The 22,869-nt window shown below is 42.7% G+C and overlaps 1 protein-coding gene and 1 long non-coding RNA gene across 11 annotated transcripts in view; one reads left to right on the top strand and one right to left on the bottom strand.

Annotated features, from left to right (window-relative positions):
- The window catches only part of Phldb2 (pleckstrin homology like domain family B member 2), a 104,899-nt gene that overhangs the window by 40,630 nt on the left and 41,400 nt on the right, over window positions 1–22,869 (top strand). For all 10 annotated transcript variants that reach the window (XM_041673333.1, XM_041673335.1, XM_041673334.1 and 7 more), the window contains exons 3-5: window positions 2,842–3,225; window positions 10,546–10,689; window positions 11,726–11,863. In XM_041673333.1, the coding sequence (XP_041529267.1) occupies window positions 2,842–3,225; window positions 10,546–10,689; window positions 11,726–11,863 (666 nt within the window). The remainder of the gene's footprint in view (window positions 1–2,841; window positions 3,226–10,545; window positions 10,690–11,725; window positions 11,864–22,869) is intronic.
- LOC121461955 lies at window positions 6,593–10,767 on the bottom strand. Its single transcript, XR_005976244.1, has 3 exons — window positions 10,709–10,767; window positions 7,959–8,011; window positions 6,593–6,652 (listed from the first exon to the last, which is right to left on the bottom strand). It is a non-coding gene; the product is annotated as an uncharacterized LOC121461955 (long non-coding RNA).

The raw sequence follows: 22,869 nt of genomic DNA on the forward strand, positions 1-22,869 counted from the left end.
GACTTTTGGCATCTGGGCTGGCAGCCACCAGTCTTCTGAATGGGAGAATACTGATGTGGGACCCTGGGGAGGGTGATGTGGAGATCTCAAAGCAGGCCACCCCCAGCTTGGCACTTTGCAATGCAAAGCTTCAAGGAAGACCTCATCTCAGATAGGGGTTTGTGCCCTGGCTTGAGGCATACAGGAAATGTGGAGGCTCCCCATGAGATGACTAGTGTGGAACCCAACACCAGAATGGTTCAAGCTGAAGGGAGAAGCTTCTAGAGGGTCACTTCAGCCCAGGGCTTTCCTTAAAAGGCTTCCTGGAGCGCTTTCTGAGACGCTCTGCTGACTCCCTTCTGACGCACTTCTCGGCATCAGCTTATTTTTCTTCCGTGTAGCTTTTAAGAGGCCAGTGTGTCTCGGCACCACATGGATCGCTTTTAGGTTTGTCGGCAGCAGTGCTGCATGCGTGTCTGATTCAATCTGGACAGATTGGCTGTGAATGGGGTGATAAGAATAGCGAGACACATACCAGTAGACCAAACTTCCTGTGCACAAGCCTTTGAATACTCCCTCTCACTGTCTGAAATAGCATCTATCTTAGGGATGGGATCATTTATTCCCCCTGAAATTAAGCAACAGCCCAGGCAGCAGAGGCAACTATTTTGGGAAGGAGATGTTGGGGGAATGTTGCTGTGTCTCCTAGTCTAGACAGGAGTACCTTCTCTTCATCTGAAGATCATACTGTTTATTAGGGTCCTGGTAAATGCAAATCGGTAATATCAGATAATCCCAGTGGCAAGGCTACTGTGAGCATCCTGTGTGGTCTATGAAGACCTAGACTGAGTCTAGATGCTTCAACTTAAACCCAAATTGCAGAAAGGGGGGTTTTCTCCAGAGACTCAGTCCCCGGTACAGATGTTGTAGGGAAGGGTAAGATAAAACTAACCCCTGTCCCTTTCTTCTTACCTAAGCTGTCACAGAGTGTTTTTTTATGGATTTATGTGTAGACTTTTCTTTATTGTCAGGGGAGTTTAAAGTAAGTCAATAGATGCTATGTCCCCATAGGGCCGAGGTGGGTAGGACTTGGCAGTTGGTGGCAGCTGCAGAGATAAATAACGGCCAGGGCTCCTGGATGAAAGAAGTCAGGCTTGTACAGCTATGAGTGCCTGCCTGGGAAGAGGCCATGAGGACAGACCTGCAGCTGGAGCCCAGAAGTCCAAGCAGTGACAGGGAGGTGGGAGTCCACAGGGACCAGTTCAATGGACTTTTTGATGGAGTTATTACTCTTTTAGAGGGAGGGGGCTACTTCAAAGGGCATACGTACGTCAGATACACTTTAAATGAGCTCTGATTTTTGTCAGTTAGTGCATTGAATGGAAACCAGGGAGCCACAGCGGTGTGTTACTTCTCTGTTTGTTGCTACTGCTCTGAGCTTGCCTTCCCAGATCAGCTGCAACTAGAACGAAAATAAGCGGAACGGTGTGCAGAATATGTTCCTATTTTATTACCGATCGCCAGTTTGCCAAGTGTTTTCCTAGGGGGGCTTTTGAAGTCTCTTTCCAATGTGGTAGAATTTAATCGCAACAGATGGCCTTCGGTTTGGGTTTTTGTTTCCATTGCGGCATTAAATTTATGTGGGGCTCCCCACCCCAGGCAAGGCTGTCTAGGCTTATGAGAACCATTTGGTAAATTATTTCCTGCTGTTCATAACTATGTTATTAATTTGCTTAAAATTATAAATGTCTACGTTCTTATATGGAATCTGGTGAGGGGCCAGCTTGTGAGTGGCATTATTTGAGACCTTGATGGCCTGTGGCCTTTTTTTTTTTTTTTAAAGTCAATGATCATTTTATTTTCCTGCTACATGAATCACACTTTCAGTGATTTTGGATTTTAAGATATATTGATGTTGTTCTATCTGGACCTGATGTTCTTTGTTTTATTGCAACAATTATACATCTTAATTATATATTATTTATTTATTTGTCTTTCTGTGTGTGTTCATATTTGTTCATATGGAACAAATATGGAAGTCGCTCTCTCTTTTCATCATGGAAGTCCTAGGGATTGAACTCAGGTCACCCGACTGGTCAGTCAGGCCTTTTCTAACTGAGCCATCCCTCTAAACCCAGACATACATTTAAAAGATAGTTTTGTTCATAGTTTTGTTACACGGTGACCAGTCATTATTAAAAGCTTTGAAATTTTCGTTGCAAAAAAAATAAATGAAGACACAGACAAAGACTATGCACTGAAAGATAGTTTAAATGCCATGTTTCTCTTGGTGTGTCTAACAGTAAGAGAACATTTCGCTGTGAAGTTAGGGTGTTTGTGATAAGCCCAAGTGTTAAACCTGTAATGTTGGAAGAGCTAGTTGTTGTTAACAGTGGGTTAGGAGAAGGAGGGAAATAAGACTGCATAGAATATTGAGGTTTAAAGAAAGCTCTTCATTGGAGGCATGATAAACCAAGGGGATGCTTGTTAGAATCTGATGTATGCTATACTCAGCCCAGGTATATACCGGGAAGGGCAGTCAGCTGACTCCATGTTTAGGGGAGAAACCAGGAACCACAAAGAGTTCTATCTAGTCCTTAAATGCAGCCAGAGAAGGTGTTGGAAGCCAGATGTGGTTTGTCCATACTATTCCCAGCCTTCAAGAGGGGCGGGTTATGAGTTTAAGGATATACAACAAGAGATCCTATCTCAAAAAGGAAGAGAGGAATGGAGGAAGGGAGGGCAGGCAGGAGGAAGGACATCTGTGGATCAGTATGTGAAAAAGCCCTCCAGCCCTGCAGTCAGTCTGGAGTTGTCTCCATTCTGTCACCCTCAGTGACCTTGCCTCCTTCCTTGCTGTAGGAGCGGCAGCGACTGGAGACCATCCTCAGTCTGTGTGCTGAGTACACGAAGCCCGAGGGCCGCCGCCTGTCCGCTGGCACCACCGTGGCCGATGTGCAGAAAATCAACAAGGAGCTGGAGAAGCTGCAGCTGTCCGATGAGGAGTCTGTGTTTGAGGAGGCTCTGCTGTGCCCCGACGCCAGGTACAGGTGCCATCGGAAAGGCTCTCTCCAGGATGTTGACATTGCGGGCTTTGGGAGCCTCAGTCACAGTGCCAGCTTCCTGGCGCCCAGGGGCAGCAGGAATGATGAACTGCTTGGTGACCTCACCAGGACGCCCCCACCATCCTCATCTGCGTTTCTGAAAACATCCAACGAGTCCTCCTACCTCAGTATCCTACCGAAGGTAATGTTGGGTGGAAAGATCACAACTCGGGCCTAGGACCGTGCTATGCTTTCACAGGGACATGAGAGGTTGCTCACGGGCATTTTCTTGACATTGGAGTACAGGTTCCATGGAAGAGGTGGCAGAGTGCAGTAAATTAGGGAGAGCACTGTAAAGCAGTGGTTCTCAACCTGTGGGTTGTGATCCCTTTTGGGGGGGTCAATGGACCCTCTCATAGGGGTTACCCAAGACCATCAGAAAACACAGATATTTCCATTCCAATTCCTAACAGTGGCAAAACTGTAGTTCTGAGGTAGCAACAAAAGTAATTGTGTCGTTGGCGGACACCACAACATGAAGAACTGTGTTAAAGGGTCACAACGTTAGGAAGGCTGAACACCAATGCTGGAAAGTAACATTGGCTCTGTGAAGATGTAGCCATCTGTCCTGCATCTTCTCCCCGCCTCTCTCAGCTGTACCCTTCAGAAGTGCAGCTCTGTGTCTTGTTGACTTGTTACGTTGCCTGTGCATTGATTTGTACACACACCCACTGCTCTCTGTGGCCTCCCACCATTACAGGGGTGTCTGTGTCTACTACACGGACCTATTTTGTTCTTCAAAATCCTGGTGGAAATTTTTTATCCATTGGATTCTTAAAATTTTTTATTGAGCATGCTTTAGTTGGTGAGTTTCATCATGAAACTTTCACACACAGCTGCGATGTAATTGGGTCATATTCCTCTCCTCTGCTACCCTTCCTTTTCCTTGTCCCTTCCCAGTTTCTCACTCCACTTTCTTCCTAGTTCCTAGTCGACTCACCTACTCCTCCTATGTCATATATGAAAAAAAGCATGCGAGACTTGAGTTATTTCACTTAACATGGTTGTCTCCAGTTTCAACCATTATCCTGTGGATAACTTCTTTCCTTCTTGTGGCTAGATGATGCTGTATTGACTTGTGTGTGTGTGTGTGTGTGTGTGTGTATACTAAAATATGTATATATATATTTTTCTCTATACTTTCATCTGTTGATCAGCATTGAGCCTGACTCCTAAGTTATCTGTACTAAACAGTGAGACTGTACACACGGATGTGAAGCTCTCTCTGTGGGCTGTTGACTTGAAATCCTTAGGGTATGTACTCAGGAGTGGTCTTGCTGGATCATAGAGAAGTTGTATTTTTAATGTTTTGGGGGATCTCCATACTGATTTCTGTAGTGGCTGTCCTAAATTACATTTCACCATCAATGGGTAAGTTCTCTTCTCCCCCAGTTCACCACACACCCTTGCCAGCCCTTATCTCCTTGATGATAGACATTCCAAGACAGGCGAGATGGCATGCCAATATACTTTTTAAACTTTGCTTTCCCTGATACATTATTGTTTGCATTAGGATTAAAGGGGGGACCATGCATATTATTCCTAGTTTGGAATGATAAAATTTGCATGTAGCCATTTTCTATGATACGCATTTTTATATACTTGTCTCTGTTGGGTCACTTACTGGAAGTGGAATGACTAAAATTAAAACTCAGTCTCCTGAGTTCTGGGGTTACAGGTATGAGTCACTATGCCGGGCTAGTACATTATTTGTTTTATGTATGAACATACCCAAGCTTGTATTCCTTTAAGAATATGGTTGATAGAGGCAGTTGGGAAAAGCTGGGGGTGGAAGAGGTGGTCTGCCCCAGGGAAGAGCACATGCCCAGTATCAAATGGTCAGTCTTGAAACACACACACACACACACACACACACACACACACACCCCATCATACTGACTCAACGGATTACTTTTAAGGCTGTATATGTATATAGATATATGTGTGTAATAACGAGTGAGAAAAGAGGCCCTGCATTCTAATGAGAGTGGGGAATGTCATGTGAGAGGGTTTGAAGGTAGAAAAGGGAAGGAATAATTGCTATAATTATATTATAATCTCAAAAAATTAAAAAAATATTCTTCTGCTGCACACTTTCACTACTAGTTTATGGTCACAATTTATTCCCTATGCTTTTGTGAAGTTTATGTACTGCCAGTTTTTCAATTTTTCAACTAATAGGTGTTTTAAATTTATCTTTAATTATACATAAAATAGGTACCTTTTTGTATTTTAAAGTATTTTTCATTTTGTCCTCTCTCTTCAAAACTTACTTGTCCAAGCTTTACTGAATTATAAGGAATGCTTGTTGGTAGCAAGTTAGCATTTGTTGTGAGAGGACTTTCCTGTGGCTTTATTCATGACCCATTTTAGAAATGTAATATTTACTGGTAGTCATAACTATTACTAGTCTTCTGATTGCGTATTGGTTTACAAATATCTTCCAAGTTTGAGGGTTTTAAAAATGAAGCTCTGTGACTTTCTTAGTGTTATTTTTTTCCCATAGATTAAGAATTTTTGTTTTCTAGGATGGTTTCTAGAATTTTTCTACCGTCTTTTCTACAAAGAGGCTACTTAGAATTAAAGATACATTTCATTTAGCTAAATTAAATTACCAAAATAAGAGGGAAAAATGCTACCACAAGTATGAGGTAGGTTTATTTATTTAAAAACAAATAGGGTTTACTAATTAAAGTAGGTCTTAATATAATGCCATCTTGAAATTGTGTCCCTCATGGCAACAGAAAAATAACAAAAGATCCATTAATGAAGAAGGCATTGGTTCCCTGGGACTGGAGTTACAGATGCTTCTCAGCAACCATGTTTTTGGGAATTGAACCTGGGTCCTCTATAAGAGGAAGAAGTGCTTTTAACCCTTAAGCCATCTCTCCAGCCCAATATTGGTTCTTTAAGAAAAACATCAGGGGTATAATTCAGTGGTTAAAAGGTTCGCGCAGGACCCTGGGTTTAATGCCCAGCACTACCCACAAAAAGAAGACACACACACACACACACACACACACACACACACACGCATACACACATGACCAACCCTGAACAAAAATGCAAATATTAATAGTAGCAGTATTGACTTTAAAAAGGTACATTAGAATTTGACATCATGGTACTAAGTCCTAAAACTAGTGTTCACAAGGATTTGAAGAAGCTCATATGTGCAATTTTATTTTTTTACTTTAACTATATAGCAATACTTTTCTTACATATTGCTGAGCACCTCCGGCTACATGTCAGGACTGTGGCGGATTACATGCATTGTGTTCATCAGTCACTTCTCCTTTCTCAGTAGCATGTTTGGCTTTCCTGCTGGCATGCTGAAACTTAGCAATTAGGATGAAAAGATGGAGGGAGGATGGAGGAATGAAAAGTTACTGTGTTGAGGCTGAAGAGATGATGGCTCAGTGCTTATGAGCACTGACTGCTCTTCCAGAGGACCTGGGTACGATTACCAGCATCCACGTGGCAGGAAACAGTCTTCTGTCCTCCACTTCCAGGGAATGAGATGTACTCTTCTGGTTTCCATGGATACTATATGCACACGGTACAGAGGCCTACATGAAAACAAAACACCTGTATACATAAATTAATATATTTTTTGAACAAGTTATTGGATACTCAGGAAAAGTAAGCGACCCCTCTGAGACCTTGGCCAATTGTCATCAGTCACTTCCTTACAGATTTGTGCCTTTCCATCAGTTTCATTTCCTAATCTCCTTTATAGAGAGTGGCTTGATTTTGTTAAAATCGTTGAGCTGTGCAGTCTAAAGGCAGTCTTCTGGGAGAAGGCTCTGACAAGCTTGTCTAAACAAATAGATCCTGTCAGAGGTTTTCATTTGCTCAGATAAGGTTTTGTGGAAGTGGAGCCCCTGGAGATGCTGCAGGATCTATTGTCTCGGACTATGTTGGTAGATACAGAAAACATGGAGCTCATCTCAGATGGCTACCAAGCACATTAGGGTGCAAATGAGAGGGGGATGGGTGACAGGAGGTAGGTGTTCATCTGCTTTTCAAAAACAGGCGCATGATAACTCAAGAGCAGAAACAGGAAACTTAGACAAATCTCCTGGCCCTCAATGTGGAGTGTCTGTCCTTCCTTTCCTAGTACTGTGCTCCTGGATTATTTGCTTCATGAAGTATGGTGCTTGTTAAGCTGGTAGGTGGGAAAGTTGACAAGAGAGGACTAGTTTAAAAAACAACAACAACAACAACAAAAAAAAAAACACTCAAAATCTGTCCTGAAAAAGATTTTTATGATCTTTGGGACACCTGAAATTTGCCAGTCAGGACCTTAGATTCCCTAACACTGAAAGGTGTTTGTGTCCTTGGCTATACACTCATCTGAATGTTCTCTGTGACCCTATCTAGCACCGTCTGAGGCAGCTGACTCATAGACAGCTCCTGACCTATTTTTCAGTAATTGTTCTATCTACAGTGCAAAGCCACGCACCTCTGCAGGCTGCCCGAGGTCTACAAAGAGTGGCGGGAGAAGAAATCGTCTTATTCCTACCCTCTTCTTTTTCTCTCCGTTGACCAAGTTACCTCCAAGATGATGTCTTTGCTCCTGCACATACTGGTGCAGTTCTACACCTTACTATAAAAATACAGCCCACAACTGAATAGAGGGTAATAAGTTTACAAATTTCACCTTTTTGTTACCATGTAATTAAAGCTATCCATCTCCTGTCTCGGGTTTGGTTCTCCACTGATTTTCTCTATTCTGTTAATTAATGAGATTGCAATAAAACTTTTCTTCCATTCTGTCTCAAAGCATTCAGTTTGGTGGCTGGAGAGCTATCTCACAGGTTAAGAGTATTTGCTGCTCCCACAGAGGATTTGGGTTTGATTCCCAGTACCCACCTCAGATGGCCCACAGCTGGTATAACTCCAGTTCCAGGGGATTTGACGGTCTCCTTGGGCACAGATATGCATTCAGGCAAAACAGACAAAAAAAAAATCTTCAAACAAATGAAATCATTCAGTTTTAAAATGCCTCTTGAATTTATCCCAACAGCTTCCAAAAAATCCTTGTTTGTACCCTTATTGCAGAAAGCAGCTTCTAAATATGCCCATTGTGATAGAGTTTCTAAAATCTCTGAGTCATGTAAACACTTAGCATATCTATTGTTAATTATCTTCCCTCCTTGCCCTACAAAGTGTACAGACTGTGAGCTTGTTTTGTCTTCTCTTGGTGCTTTGTTTCCACTGGTGACAGATATATTTAAACCATGTTGGAAGTAGAAACCTAATATGCAATGCTGGCCCGACAGGATACTTTAGGGCCTTTCCTGCTGCATTTACTAGGCAGTGATGTTGGGCACCCTTCACTGTTAGACATTCCTCCCAGCCCTAACCAAGCACCTGAGTATGAGACAACAAACTCCACTCTTCTTGATGGAAAGGTCAGCAGTTGTTTAGTTTGTTGGTGAGATAGTGGATAAAATGACAATACAAAAACTAAATGTCGAAGCTCGAAAGGCCCGTGTGTCTTTGTTCTAACCTACTGAGATATAGATTTTATATATTTTTTAAAATTTTCTATTGTTTCTCTGTGGATTTCACATCTTACACCCCGATTCGCTTCATCTACCCATTTTCTCATATCCTCCCTCTTCCCTTGCAAGCTTCCCCAAAAATAAAATAAAATTTAAAAGAAATCTCATCTTGTCATGGAAGCTGTAGTGTGAGTCCCAGTGAGGTAGTGTCTGTCTTTGTAGTCACAGCTGGCCTACAATTCACTGGAGCAGACTGATGATCTTAAATTCACAGAGATCTGCTTGTCTCTGCCTCAGGATGCTGGGATTAAAGATGTGCACCACCATACTGGGCCAAGATTTTTAATTTTTACTCATTCAGTCTCCTTTTGGAACTACAAAATAGGGTAATGAAATTAAGACTATGGGTGAATAATGTTGAATATGACTCGGTAGACATTTTTAAAAGTTATATCAGGATTAGGGAACAAATTAAATGAACCCAGTAAAGTTCTCCTAGGTGCAGTGATTGTCTGAATACAATAATTACTATGATGTTTGTATGGTTGGTTGGTTGTTTGCTTGGTTGGTTGGTTGGTTGATTGTTCCATCGTTTGTTTGCTTGGTTGGTTGGTTTGTTGGATGGTTGGTTGGTTTGGTTTGGTTTTCTGAGACCTGGTCTGCTATGTGGCCCTGGCTGGCCTCATCCTTGCTGTGTGAATCAGGCTGTTCAGGAAGTAGCAACAGTTCTTCCCTCATTCTGGGGTTGCCACCATGTCCTGTGAATGGTCCTTTTAACTATTAAAGAAGACTCCTCAAGAATTTACTGAATTGGGGTGCTGTTTGCATTTTTGAGTTGTGGGATATCTGGTCATAACTTACTCATCCAAAAATCACTTTCTTCCAAGAGATATGTAAAAATTAAATATTATTATAACACCCTGGCATCTCTCTTCATATGTAAAGTTTTCTATCTCCTCCAGGAGACACTCAAGATAGCTAATCCAAAGTCCTAGGGAGAAGAGGCAGTTTTGATACAGTCTGTTTTCTTTTTAAGCAGTGGGCATGTTGGGCTTTGTACATCATCTATAGCATTTCTTTCTTCCCCTACCCCCAGTGTACTATTAAATGGATGAGATCATAAAAATACACTGTCCCTCCAGGTGTTGAACATTCTCATTGCTTTCCTTGAATCCTGGGCTATCCCATGAACTCAATGGTAACCAGTATCTTATTTTCTGTTCCGTTGATGTCTTAACCATGTACAAAGACTGTCTATAAGATGAGGTTAGTGAAGAGTGAACTAATACAATACACGGGGCATCCACTAGAAGTATCAAATATGCCTCTTGACATTGAATGGCATGACCATGTCAAAACTGATGTCTGCCTTGTGTTAGAAGAGAATAAATAAGTACAAATATTTATTCAGAGGCAGCCCGCATAGCAAGACCTAGCAGTGTGGCTGCTACAGGTGGAGCTTCTAAGGAAGCCAGCAACATAGCAACAAGCAGATCGCCTGAAGGAGGGTGTCAAAGGCCCTGCCTCGTCTCTGGTTCCCTGCTGTGTGTGTTGAACTTTATAACACTGGAGAAGCTACTTCACCTCTGCCTTCTGCCACTTCCTGGTCTGGAGAGCCTCTTAGTCCTTTGAGCAGTAAAAGGATATACATTTGTGAATGGAAGTTGGTTTGTTGGCTCTCGTCTGGCTATATAATTGCGTAGAGCAGCGTAGTCTCTGTGAGAAAATACATCGTGGGTCAATGAAACTGCCCCAGGTGCTCTTTAAAATGCTTTTCTACCGATATATTTCATTTGGTAGAGAAAGATTTCATGTAGCTCAGGCTGGCCCTCCCAGGCATTCCATGTGGAGCAACATGGACACATTAATCCTTGGAGCTGCTTTTTCAGTCAAATAGGAAAATTCTAGAACTGAAGTGTGGATAACCCATGTCTGTTTTTGCTTGATCACAGACCCCAGAGGATATAGGTGAGGAACAGAGGACTCAGGAGTTGGCTGCAATGGAAGATGCCCGGATGGTTATTCTGAACAACCTTGAGGAACTTGAACAGAAAATCAAAGATATAAATGACCAAATGGATGAATCCTCCAGAGAGGTATAAGCTGGGAGCTCACCGTTTACTCTGTCCCTTTTCTCTTTTTTCCCATCAGCTTAGATAGTTCTTCTCATTGTGGAAGAAGCCTGAGAAGTGAATTCACAGAGATCAACATGAGCAAACGCTTGTTCAGTGGGAATCATTTGTAGAGTGCCCTGCCCCACATTGTGTGTGTGAGTGTGTGTGCACGTGTGTGTGTTTGTGTGTGTGTATGCTGTGAAATCTGATGATATAAACATATTAAGCCAGCTTTAATTCACTTTATATCTAGCCAAACTTTTTTGATTTGTACAATATGTGCTTTTGCAGTTTGCAAGGCCAGTTGCTAAATTATCCTCTATTTATGAAGTATTCAAGTTCAAATTCAGCTAACATTTTCTGAGCATTCTTACTATGCATTAGTATCACGTAGGTATTATTAAAAGATTCACTTCACATGTGAATTAAACAGGAAGCCAACTTTCTACAGATTTGCAGAACAGGAGGTAGACTCGCTCATTTTGTAGAAGTAGAAGGTAATGACACACTTAATATTGCCATCGTATGGAGTGGCAGAAAGCATGGAATCGTGCCTGGCGTGAGAGGCAGAGTCAGCACTCACAGATGGTGCCCAGTGAGGGGACTGGAGTCCTCACCTGTCATCTCCTGTACTAGCCCCCCGCCCCCCGGAATCCTCTAGGAATGTGGGCCTCTCTTATGGGGGCTGGGATAATGCTCACTCCTCCAACTCCAGGGACAAGGACCAGCTGGCTGTATTCCAGGCAGCTTACTCTTGAGCTAAAGCCTAGGCAATTAGGCCAAATATTACTGAGGAGAGGTGGCCATAGAAAAGTGAAGTGTTCAGGGGACTAGCTTTTTAAGCCAATACATAATGGGCTGCCCCAGCTTTCTTAGGCAGGCACCCCAGATTTCATGCCTGAACCCCACAGTCTGACTGGTCAGTAACACTTGTTGAGAATCTGTTAAACCTGCACCTCAGCGGTGGGCAGCCGTTCCTGAAGGTGAAATGTTTCTGAGCTTTCTTTTTTGTCCTTAGTTGGATATGGAATGTGCTCTTTTGGATGGAGAGCAGAAATCCGAGACGGCTGAGCTCATGAAGGAGAAGGAGATTCTGGATCATCTGAACCGGAAAATCACAGAACTGGAAAAGAACATCGTAGGCGAAAAGACCAAGGTAAACGGACGATATTAGAATGTGTTTTCTACGGGAAAGGCAGGTGTTCCGACTACTGGAATTTAAATGTTAAATGGAATTGCATGATTTGGGCTAAATAATGTGGCTTTAGAAAAAAGTTCTAAGGTCCTCTGTTGTCACAAGCAAACAAACAAAAAAAAGCAAAGACATGCCAGGTAACAGACAGTAGATGCTGAGAAACCCTGATATGTCACGGCAGCCTGGTCTTGCGTATGAGTAAGTTCCTTTTCCCCATTAACCTTTGCTGAGTCTACCATTTTTTGTTTGTTTGTTTGCTCTAATTGTTTATTATTTTTAGTGCACCGAGTATATATCACTGGAGCCCTTGCAGGGTGGCTTGGGCATAGTCAAACAGTGGCTCCTCATTTCTGTTTACTTTTCTGTTCATTAATAAGATGAATGGTGTCCATTCATCTCAATTTCCCGGCCTTGCCATTGTCACCAATGCAAGTGCACTGTTCCTTGAACAAAGGTGCTGCTGTCTTCAGGGGCGGTCCCCACACACTGCCAAGTGATCTGCAGGCCACAGGTGACACCGTGCTGAGGTCTTATTTATGTGTTTCAGGCCGCAACGTGAACATTAGCTGATGGCCACTAGGGAAAACATGGAAAATAATTGGCAGAACTTAGAATTAAAAGTGTTAGTTTGTTGGTGGGGAATTTCCCCTTCGTGGAGATAGTATGCATTCCTCTTCCCTTATGATTTAGGAACAGCTGGACTAAGCCTAAAATTCCAAATTGGGTTAGCAAGAAAGAAACAAGATTTGACACATTCTTCCCTGTCTATCGAGTTCTCTATTAGACAAAGAAAAACAGCAACAACAACAACAAAAAGTTTCAATTTGAGTAAGTTCTACTGCTCATGTGACTTCCTTTTACGACCCCTGTGTGTTTGAGACCTGTAAACAAGGGCATTGGATCTCATTGCCAAAGGCTGAGCTCAGAATCACTTGATGAGAACCGGAAGCTGCTGTACACATTCCACTTCATTTTCTGATTTTCTGGATGTCAAAATTAATTACTGCATAGCCTTTTCATTTCAAACTTCATGTACGCTTCTTCTACGACCAGCCTTGGAAATTCCAAAGAACCTATTTGGATAGTGGACATGTTTTTCTCTAACTCACAGTCAAATCAAAGAGTTAAGTCAATGTCCCTGATGTATGGGACTGGGGAGACGGATGGGTCAGAAAGGGAGAACCTTAGCTGTGCAAGCTTGGCCACCTGAGCTAGGGTCTTTTGAACCCAAGGGAAAAGGCAGACATGGAGGCATGTGTCTGTAATGCCAGCATTCTTTTAGCAAGATGGGAAGTGGAGGCAGGAGACTCCCCAAGAAGCTCTTGGGCCAGGTAGCCTGGAATCCACAACACAGTGGCAAAACAAGAAAGACCATGGCTCAAAGTGAAAGAAACGACTAACAGCTGATGTTCTCTGACTCCCACATGTACGCCATGGCATGTGAGTGCTCCCCCCCAACACACACACACACTGGAGGTGTATGGGCAGTCTCAGTTAATGCCTTATCTTCTCATTCCCAGCCTTTGTATTGAGATATCCAGAAACTTGTGTTGGTGGTATCAAATATCTTGTTTGGGTATTCAAAGGTATCAATTAAATTGATTGTAGTAATTAATCATACTGCAGTTTGATGGAAACCTCGTGGGGCCTGAGAATAGGGCATTGTGTTCCCTGTGGACACTCTGCCTCTCCCACCAGTGTGACTTTATCTGTGCATAGCTCACCTATAGATCTGTCTCCACATCACATGTCATTGGCATCAGACTCACAAAAGTGAAGCAAGTTGGGCTGATGCTGGGTCTGACTTCCCAGGGAAAGCTGGGCTGTGTTTGAGACCTAAGGTAGAGGTGAAAATCCCACAGCATTGGCAGAAACAAACCCAGAAGGCCGCTTCATTCCACCATCCCTCCTGCCAAGCTATTCAAGAAGGAAGTTCAGGGCATGGAGCAGATCCTGCAGCTGTTAGGGGATTAGTGGGCTTTGGCAGGTGAAATTATTGTCTCTCACCACATGATATGAAAAATGTCAAAAACTGGATAAGGGGCTCCCAAGGAGGACTGGGGGGCAGGGGACTGGAAACAAAGGCTGGACCAGATGGGTGACACTACACATTCTAAACAGCCACAGCCGAACAGCATTTTCTGACGCAGGAATTCCTGACCTCTGCGTTCAGCCGACCCCTGCTGCCTCTCAGGTCTTCAGCATTTCTGCACAAAACTTGCCAGTTTACCACACCTGTATGGGTACCATACTGCTGTTATTATCTTAGAATATCATCAGTTAAAATAGATACCCTCGCTCCGCATCCCAAACTTCTCAGACGATTTACCGGCAGACACTGTGTCTCCTCTTTATTTGCCGATTCAGCATCCTTCCCATTCCATTTGGCTTAGTCTCCACCACGCCATCGAATTTCTCCTTTTAAGACTCCCATGGACTTCAGCTCTTCCCAGCCCACTCTGGGCCTTTCAGACTCTTGTGAACATTTTTTTTTTCTCTTAGCTTCTCCCCGCCCCCCAGCCTTCTCCAACTTTGCCCTATAGCTCATCCTTTTCTGGTATTCTTTCTCTTGCATTATGTTTGTGGGGGAGGGGCAGTGCACATGTGTACAGGCTCCTGTGAAGGGCACAAGTCAACCTTGGGTGTTGTTCTTCAGGCCCCGTCTGCTGTGTTCTTTAAAAATATTATTCTGTTTGTGAACACTCTATGGCACGTGTGTGGAGGTCAGAAAACAGCTTATAGGAGTTGGTACTTGCCTTCCGCCATGTGGATTATCGGGAACAAAACTGGTCATCGGGTTATACAGGAAATTAGTGCCCTTGCCTGCTGAGGCATCGCCCTGGTTCCCACCTTGTTTCTTTGAGGCAGGGTCTCTCACTGGCCTGTAAGTCATCAATTAAGCTAGGTTGGTTGGCCAGGGAACCCCAGAGATCACTGTCCCTGTCTTCCCAGCGTGCCACCACATACCGACATTTTTAAATGTGGGTTTGGAGATCCTTCTGTTTTCCATGGCAAACACTTTATTGAGTGAGATATTTCCTCGGCTTCCCTCCTCTTACTCTCATCTCTCTAATATCTACCTACGTTCTGAATTTAGAGGGCCACGGCTTCAAACAACCTGGAATGCCAGTGAGCGACATGCGTGCATGCCCATGCCTCCTTTCTGAACTGACACTCCCCACAGGTGTTGCCTAGCAGCTTCCCCCCAGCACACCTCCACCATGCGACTCTTGATCTCCTACTCCTTGTGGTCCACCTCTGCGGCCCCTCCACTTATGTCCTCTCCATACACATCCTCCAGCTTTCTGAATCTAAGCTTTCACTTCTACCTGTTTGACGGCTCCAGCAGGAACCTGGATCCTGACTTTAACGCCCCGCTTCACCATAACCCATGACCACAGCGTTTCTTGGTTACCAGAGACTTTACGTCTCCCTGGCAACATTCTCTTTGATGAATTCGCTTCTTGTTGCCCTTTGTCTTTTACCTCTTCAGCCCCTTTCCTTCCCTTCCCTTTCTTAGCCCATTCCCTTCACATTTATCAGCCATGCTAATCATACTAGTTCTTTGTTTTTAAATAGAAATTAGATCACAGAATTCTTTTCAATCTAATCCAAATTACACCGAGATGTAGCATGGGAACTGTTATACATACCTAAATTTTCCTGTGGACTGTCACCCTCGTCCCCCACTTGACACCAGTTTCACCAGGGCTTTCTTACTGTTCTGAGCTCCGTCCTCTCTCTGCCTCACCACCTCCCACCCAGGCCATTCTCAGCTTTCCCCACCTGGATCTCTCTTGCCACAGTACGCACTGTTTCTGTCTTCAAGGATACAGCTTTACTGTTAGTTTTCCAGAAAGGTTCCCCATAGTCTCTAGTCGAGCTCCTCCTTCCCTCTATTGTTCTTTTATTCCTTTTATCATCCTACCTTATTATTTGCATTTGGGGGGATTATTAGATATTTATTTCCCTCTCCAGCCAACTAGACAGGAGAAGCACTGTTACCGCTGTTTATCCAGCTTGTAGTAGCTTCCAAAGAGCTGCCCAGTGTGCTCTGGGAATATTGTCCTTGGACTCCCCTGCTACAGCCAGTCCAGGCTGGACATGACAAAAGGCAACTGAGCCAAACACCTGCCGGAGAGCTGTGTGTAGCCAAGTGTCAGGACAGCTGGGATCGGCTGCTCAGGTGCGCATGCCAAAAGCCTGTGCTCACAGTGCCAGGCGAGCCAGAGTGTAAGACAGAAGGAGGAAGTGGCCTTTGCCCTTCTGGATTGTGTTTCCCTTTCCACACACCTGTTACTTTGCTCAGACATGAAGTGGGGAACAAGGAAAGTAAAACCCAAAGATATCCCTAGTGGGCAAGCTCTGATTCAGTTGCTTCCAGCATGTCTTCTCATTCTGATCTACTTCTGTTCTATTTTCTTTCTTGAGATTTTATTAACTTTTATTGCATGTATAGCATATTCTGCCTGAATATATGTCTGTGCACGGTGTGTGCAGTCCCCATGGAGTCAAGAGAAGGCATCAGAATCCCCCTGGAACTGGAGTTTTATATAGATGGTTGTGAGCCATTGTGTGGTTATTGGTTATTGAACCCTGGTCTTCTGGAGCAGAAGTCAGTGCTCTTAACTACATATTCATCTCTCTAGCCCCCTGCACTAGCTTGTTGCAGACAAGGGAGGCCTAGAAGCACAGAAAACTGCTTAATATCATAACAGAATTTAGATCTTGATATGAAATTACTGACAGTGTTTCCTTGGCCCTCGAGACTAGTCTTTCATTTTAATCATTTTACCTGGTTTGGGGACTATTTTATTTTACTTACTTAAAATTGTACATATTAGACATGGCAATTATATGTCACTATATAAAATGTCAAATATACATGTAATTCTACATATATGATAAAATATGGATAATATATTATATTGTACATTTACTGAACTTTTGTTGTTGCTTCCTGGTCTACCTTTCACTCCTCTCAAGGAACCATGGTCAGTTTGTTTGACGGTGACTCTTGAGATAAAGGTCCCTGACTGTTGCTATTCTGGGATAGTAACCATATCACACACACAACCACTACAAACATGGATAAACCCTGAACAAATGTGAGTCCCTAACTTCAGCAGGAACTCAGAAGGGATGTTTATTTAGTAAGGCAATAAACCAAGAGCCCGTCATCTTTTTTTTTGGGTCTTATTAAGAAAGGGGAGGAGACTGCTTACCTTGACGACAAGGCGGGGAGGCTACGCGCCCCCTATACCCAAACTCTTACATTCCCCATAAACCAGGCTGGGTTTGGAAAGGTTGAGAATTCTCCTACTTTTCTCTATTCCTTTTTCAAAAACAAAGCTTGATTTAGAAGAAAGTGTGGAAGTCTGCTATATATGTTTTTTTCTTCTATCTTTGTCTATTTTTGACTATATTAAAAATAACTTCCCAACTTCCTCTTTTTGGAGATCTGTGTTTCTGCATTCGTCTGTGTATGTTAGACTAGAACAAGTACAATAATCACGAGGGCGCAAAATCGGACATGGTCTTTAAAGAGAAGGCCCTACTTCCTCCCTTTTCGTAAAGTCTCTCCATTACCCAGATGGTAACCATAAAACTCAAGCCGTCCTTCCCTTTGAAGACGGACCCTTTGTCTCCTCATGCTTTGGTGTCCACATTGTGACACTGTGGCTGTCCTCATCTACACACACTGAGCTCTGAGCTGAGGCGTGGGCTGTGATCTACTCCTGGATGACAACGAAAGCTTTGATAGCCTAGCTTTTCTATCAAAATATTTTCTATCTAAGCAAATATTGCTGCATGTGAAGTGCGTTTATTTCTTGTTATTATCTTGCCAAAGTACCTGCTGCTTCCTCCCTGCCTTTCTTTCCTTGGGGAAGGGGACGGAGGGGGAGAAGGCAGCCGGGCCTGGCTCACATTCCTCTGAGGTGTTAATACCGGGACCACAGCACATTTGCCAGGTCACAGTCAGGGTTAAGAGGAACTGGCCCTTCCAGGGCCTCTTTCTTACATTTCAAAGTCAGCTCCTGGCTAAAGGAAGTGGAATTAGATCATGGGATGTGGGGATTAAACCAGCTGGATTCCAGATAGGTCTTTTTTTTTTTTCCCTAGTGATTTTGATTACAGAAGTCCTCTCTTGAGATTTACCTGTTTTTATACACAGAATACTTAACTGTTAACTGTGAAGTGATTGCAGGTTTGAAACCTTGGCTCATCTGTTGGCTAATCTGTGAGTCTATCCCAAGCCAACACAGGCTTTCAGGAACAGGAAGGAAAGGGCTGCTCACTGTGTTTGAGGAAAGCTCTAGAAGGTCCTCCCCTTGGCATGCAGGACTTAGGTATCACAGGTTTAACACCTTGCTGCATCAGTTCAAACCTGAGCAGGAGCACCACATACCAATGCAGCCTGAGCACCTTCTTGTGTGCTGTGGTCTAAGAGAAGGCATTTGAAAATTACAGAAGTGGACTTTAATTCTTTTTTGGTTTTTCAAGACAGGCTTTCTCTGTACTTTGGAACCTATCCTGGAACTAGCTCTTGTAGAGCAGGCTGGCCTCAAACTCAAAGAGATCTTCCTGACTCTGTCTCCCAAGTGCTGGTATTAAAGGCATGCACCACCACTGCCTGGCGAATTTAATTCTTGATAATATTTGCCCCCCTCCTTTTTTTAAAGAGTTCAATCCAGAGAAATTATGCTATCCCACTACAGAGAAATTCAAGTATAAACTGATGGTAGCTATTGGGGAACCCTCAAGAGCCTGAAAATGAGATAGTACTTTTAGAAAGGAAGATATGGGACTACAGAGGTGGCTCCAAGTTAAGAGCGCTTGCTGCTCCTGCAAAGGACTGGACTCCAGCTCACAGCACCTACATAGAGCAGCTCACAACAGCCAGTGCCAGGCCTCCTCCAGCTTCTGTGGGCATCCAAGTGCATGTACACTTGATACCATTTTTAAAAAGCTAGTAAAATTGGAAGAAGTAGCAAATTTAAGTACCAGAAAATCCGTTATGCTTGAACATCAGGTAAATCGAGAATATCTTTAATCTATTCCTCCGGCAATTCTTAGATCATGCTTATACTAAAATCTGAGCTATTCATTTGAAATCAAATGTAACTTGATGTCCTTTATTTTATCTGGCATCTTTTTAGGGTGACGTTGAAGCACCTGCTTATGAAGAGTTGCAGGCTTACATGTGTGGTACAATGATCTTTGTCATTGTACTTAGGATATTTTTGGTATACCATTGGAAATTTGCCATTGGAATTTACAGAAAGTCAGCAAGTTAAATTTCAGTTTCCCTCTTCAAAAATACAGCCAAGAAGAGGACAACTTATGTAAATCTTTTAACCAAAAGACCTATCATGATAAAGACTTCTTCCTTTAACAAATGTTGGCCACTCTTGCATATGAATTCACATTGTTTAAAGTAAACTTAAACAGACTCCTGGTCATGCGTATGATTTGGAAATAGTCATTGGCACCTGAGCTTGAACTCTACCCTCCTTCCTGGATGTTACTGGACTGTAGGATCTGTCACAGTTCATTCTTTGGGAATTTACTCATAAGAGAGACATTTTGTTGTTGTTGTTGTTGTTGGGTTTTTGTTATTGTTTTTTGAAGATTTATTTATTTATTATATATACAGTGTTCTTCTTGCACCCGGAAGAGGGCACCAGATCTTATTATAGTTATGAGCCACCATGTGGTTACTGGGAATTGAACTCAAGAACCCTGGAAAACAGTCAGTGGTGTTAACCTTTGAGCCATCTCTCCAGTCCCAGAGAGGCTTCTTATGCTCTGAAGTTCAGACTGTAGGATCAATTACTTTAGAAAGTTTCTTTTCTTTTCTTTTCTTTTTTTCTTTTTTTTTTTTTTTTGAGTGTGCTATACTTTGAGAGCATGGATACATGTGTACCGTGACCCTAAAGTGAGATCAGAAGGCCACCTTGAGTTTTCATCCTCATCAGTTGAGATGAGCCTTTGGTCACTGCAGCAGACACCAGCCCAGCTGACCCCCGGGCTACTGCAGATGCCACCTTCCACCTCGCTGGAGGAGTGATGGCATTACAGTCACATGCTATCATATCACATCTGCCTCACGTGGGCTCTGGACACTCAGACTCGGGACCTCAATCTTGAATTGTTTCCCCAGCCCATACAAACGATTTGATTGATTTTGAATTATTGGCTGGTGTCCTTAGAAAAATAAAGTTATAAACGCCTTTGCCTCTCCTAGTTCCAGACGACTAAGCCAGAAGTTCTCAATCTGGCAACATGGAGGAAAAGCAGAAAGATTATTTAAAAATGTTTCTCAGTCTGTCTTAAATCTCAGTTTCTGACTGAGTGGAGGTTTGAAAATAGGATGTGGAAATCCCTACTGTACTATTCCGTACAGTAACCAGGGCAGGGAACCACAGGGCTAAAAGTATTTTGCAGTAGCCGGGCGGTGGTGGCGCACGCCTTTAATCCCAGCACTCGGGAGGCAGAGGCAGGCAGATCTCTGGGAGTTCGAGGCCAGCCTGGTCTACAAGAGCTAGTTCCAGGACAGGAACCAAAAAAAGCTACGGAGAAACCCTGTCTCGAAAAATCAAAAAAAAAAAAAGTATTTTGCAGTGAAAAGAGAATGAACAGCCTTCTTTTGTCCATCTTCCATTCTCTTTTCATCTTTCCTGAGTGATTGAACAAGTCCTCTGCAAAAACAAATACAGTCAGCTGTCTGCATCCTTGCATTCCACATCCACAGATTCAACTAGCTAAGAGTCAATAATACTAAAAACAGCAACAGGCATCTGTACTAAACACACGTAGAGTTCCCATCATTATTCCTCGCCCAATTCCGTCTAACAACTGTTTGCACATCATTTGAATTGTATTAAATATAATAAATAATCTAGAGGTGATTTAAGCTGTGCAGAAGGATCGAGTGGGTTACATGCACATGCTACACCATTTTGTAAAAAGTTTGAGCATGTGTGGACTTTGTTAACCTTGGTGATCTCAAGCAATCTCTTCAAGGTATTGAGGGACAACTGCACAAGCCAGCATTTATGCAATGATTTCTACTATCTGTGAGTAACTTACCATTAACTTTATACAAGTAGAAACTTTAGAAAGAGCTGCCTTAAATGTTCAATACAGGCAGGACCTAGTAATGGGCATTGACCCAACTGAATTTTGCCCCTGCATTGCCAGCAAACAAGGTCAACCCAGAACAGAAAATGGTTCCTAAAGGAGCAGCCAACCTCTGAGGTCATATTATTCTGTTCTTGGATTTACGACTGTCTCCTTGTAAAATGGATTTTTGCTGGAGAATAGCCTGTCTTTATATAACCTTATTTTTCAACAAAGAAAAATTCATTACATTTTAAAGTCATTTATTTCTTTAACATTGACTTAAATCTTAAATGAAAAAATAAGCCTTTTAAAAAAAAACATCATATTCATTTCTACTTTGGTGTTTGGAAAATACAACTATGTCTATTGTCTGTAGAATAGGGGTCTAGTCTATAGGACTCTCATAAGCCTGGGAAAGGGAATAACCCTCCATTTTCATAATTTGCATGTGGAAAGCAAGAAATTCCTGAACTCTAGAATATTTATTATTTCTTTCCTTCCTTGTGGAAGGTGATGTGCTAGTTAAGAAGTCCCTTCAATAATTTTCCTTTGAAAACTTCCTGCACTATCAATAGAACAGAGGACTATTAATTTCTTTCTGGCCCAAAGTTGTTCTACCCAGAGCTCCCAGGGAGTGATGTCACCTCTGCAGTCAGCTTGAGCCCACCTGCCACTAATCCTCCCTGCATCCTCCCCTCTCTCACTTCCTCTGTCCTGGCTTTGGCCCCACTGAATTTCTGCTCTGGGAGCAGCCTAGTAGTCAGACACTGGCTCACAGGGAGAAGCTGCAGAAGGCTCAGATGGTGCCTGCTTGCATAATTCTCTTAACTGCGCCCTTGTATGGAATTGTGAAACGCTTCCAGCATCTCCGACAGAAGAAACTATGTAAACATGAGGTACTTCTCTTTTTCCTCCTCAAGTTATTTGTGTTTATTTTTAACAATTAGGAATACTGAGCACATAGAGCAATGCTTTGGTAGTGTCTTCAGATTTGAGATTTGTGTTGCCCAGCAGTGGTTTTCTTCCTATATTACCCAATATCTTAATATAGCATTACTGTTTTCTATCAGAATAGCTTTACATTGTAGGTCTTTCCCCTTTGATATTTAATGATAAAGTGTAGTCTTTGATTTTTTTTTAACTTTCTTAACTTTCTGTGTAGAACAGCCTGATGACACGGTATTTAGAAATAGAACTCTTTGGATACACTTCTGCTGTGTGAATCAGATTGGCTTTGATTCACCGGAAATAAATAACATTTTCTTAGCTGGAAATCAGCAAGCGTTGTGTGTTGCTGTTTCTATTAAGGGACAGATATTGATTCTGAAACCAATGAGTGGACCTTGCAGGTACTGGTGCATTATACTCTTCGTACACAGCTTCTCTCTTACCTGTGCCCTGGGTTTCTCCTAACCACACAGTGGGCCAGTGGACCAATGGAGCCTGGAGGAATTGTCTTGTTGTTTGTTAACGTGGTTGTGGAATTATCCTAAATGGGGTAGGGTTTGCAAGTTTATGACCTCCTGGTTCAATTATTTTGAGGAGAATAAAACGATTTCATAAAATACCTTTGAAAATTTAAAATCACCTCAAAAAAAGTGGAGACTCACCTGAATCCAGATGGATGTTAATGTTAGCCCGCTTTAGGTTTGAACCATAACATCTCTCTCAAGAGTCTAGGTATGTGTCTATGGAGGAAATTGTGGCCATTTTTATAAAAAAAAATTACAGAATGGCCATTGTCACAGAACTACTTCAAATCATCATCTTTGTAAAGGACCTTTCATTATACCTTACTGATGAGGGTCAAATCACAGGGGATTTCTTTACACTGAAAGTCA

Source organism: Microtus oregoni, unplaced genomic scaffold (assembly GCF_018167655.1).
Source record: "Microtus oregoni isolate MIOR12 unplaced genomic scaffold, Mior012 000023F_ref0000262, whole genome shotgun sequence".
Classification (NCBI taxonomy): domain Eukaryota; kingdom Metazoa; phylum Chordata; class Mammalia; order Rodentia; family Cricetidae; genus Microtus; species Microtus oregoni.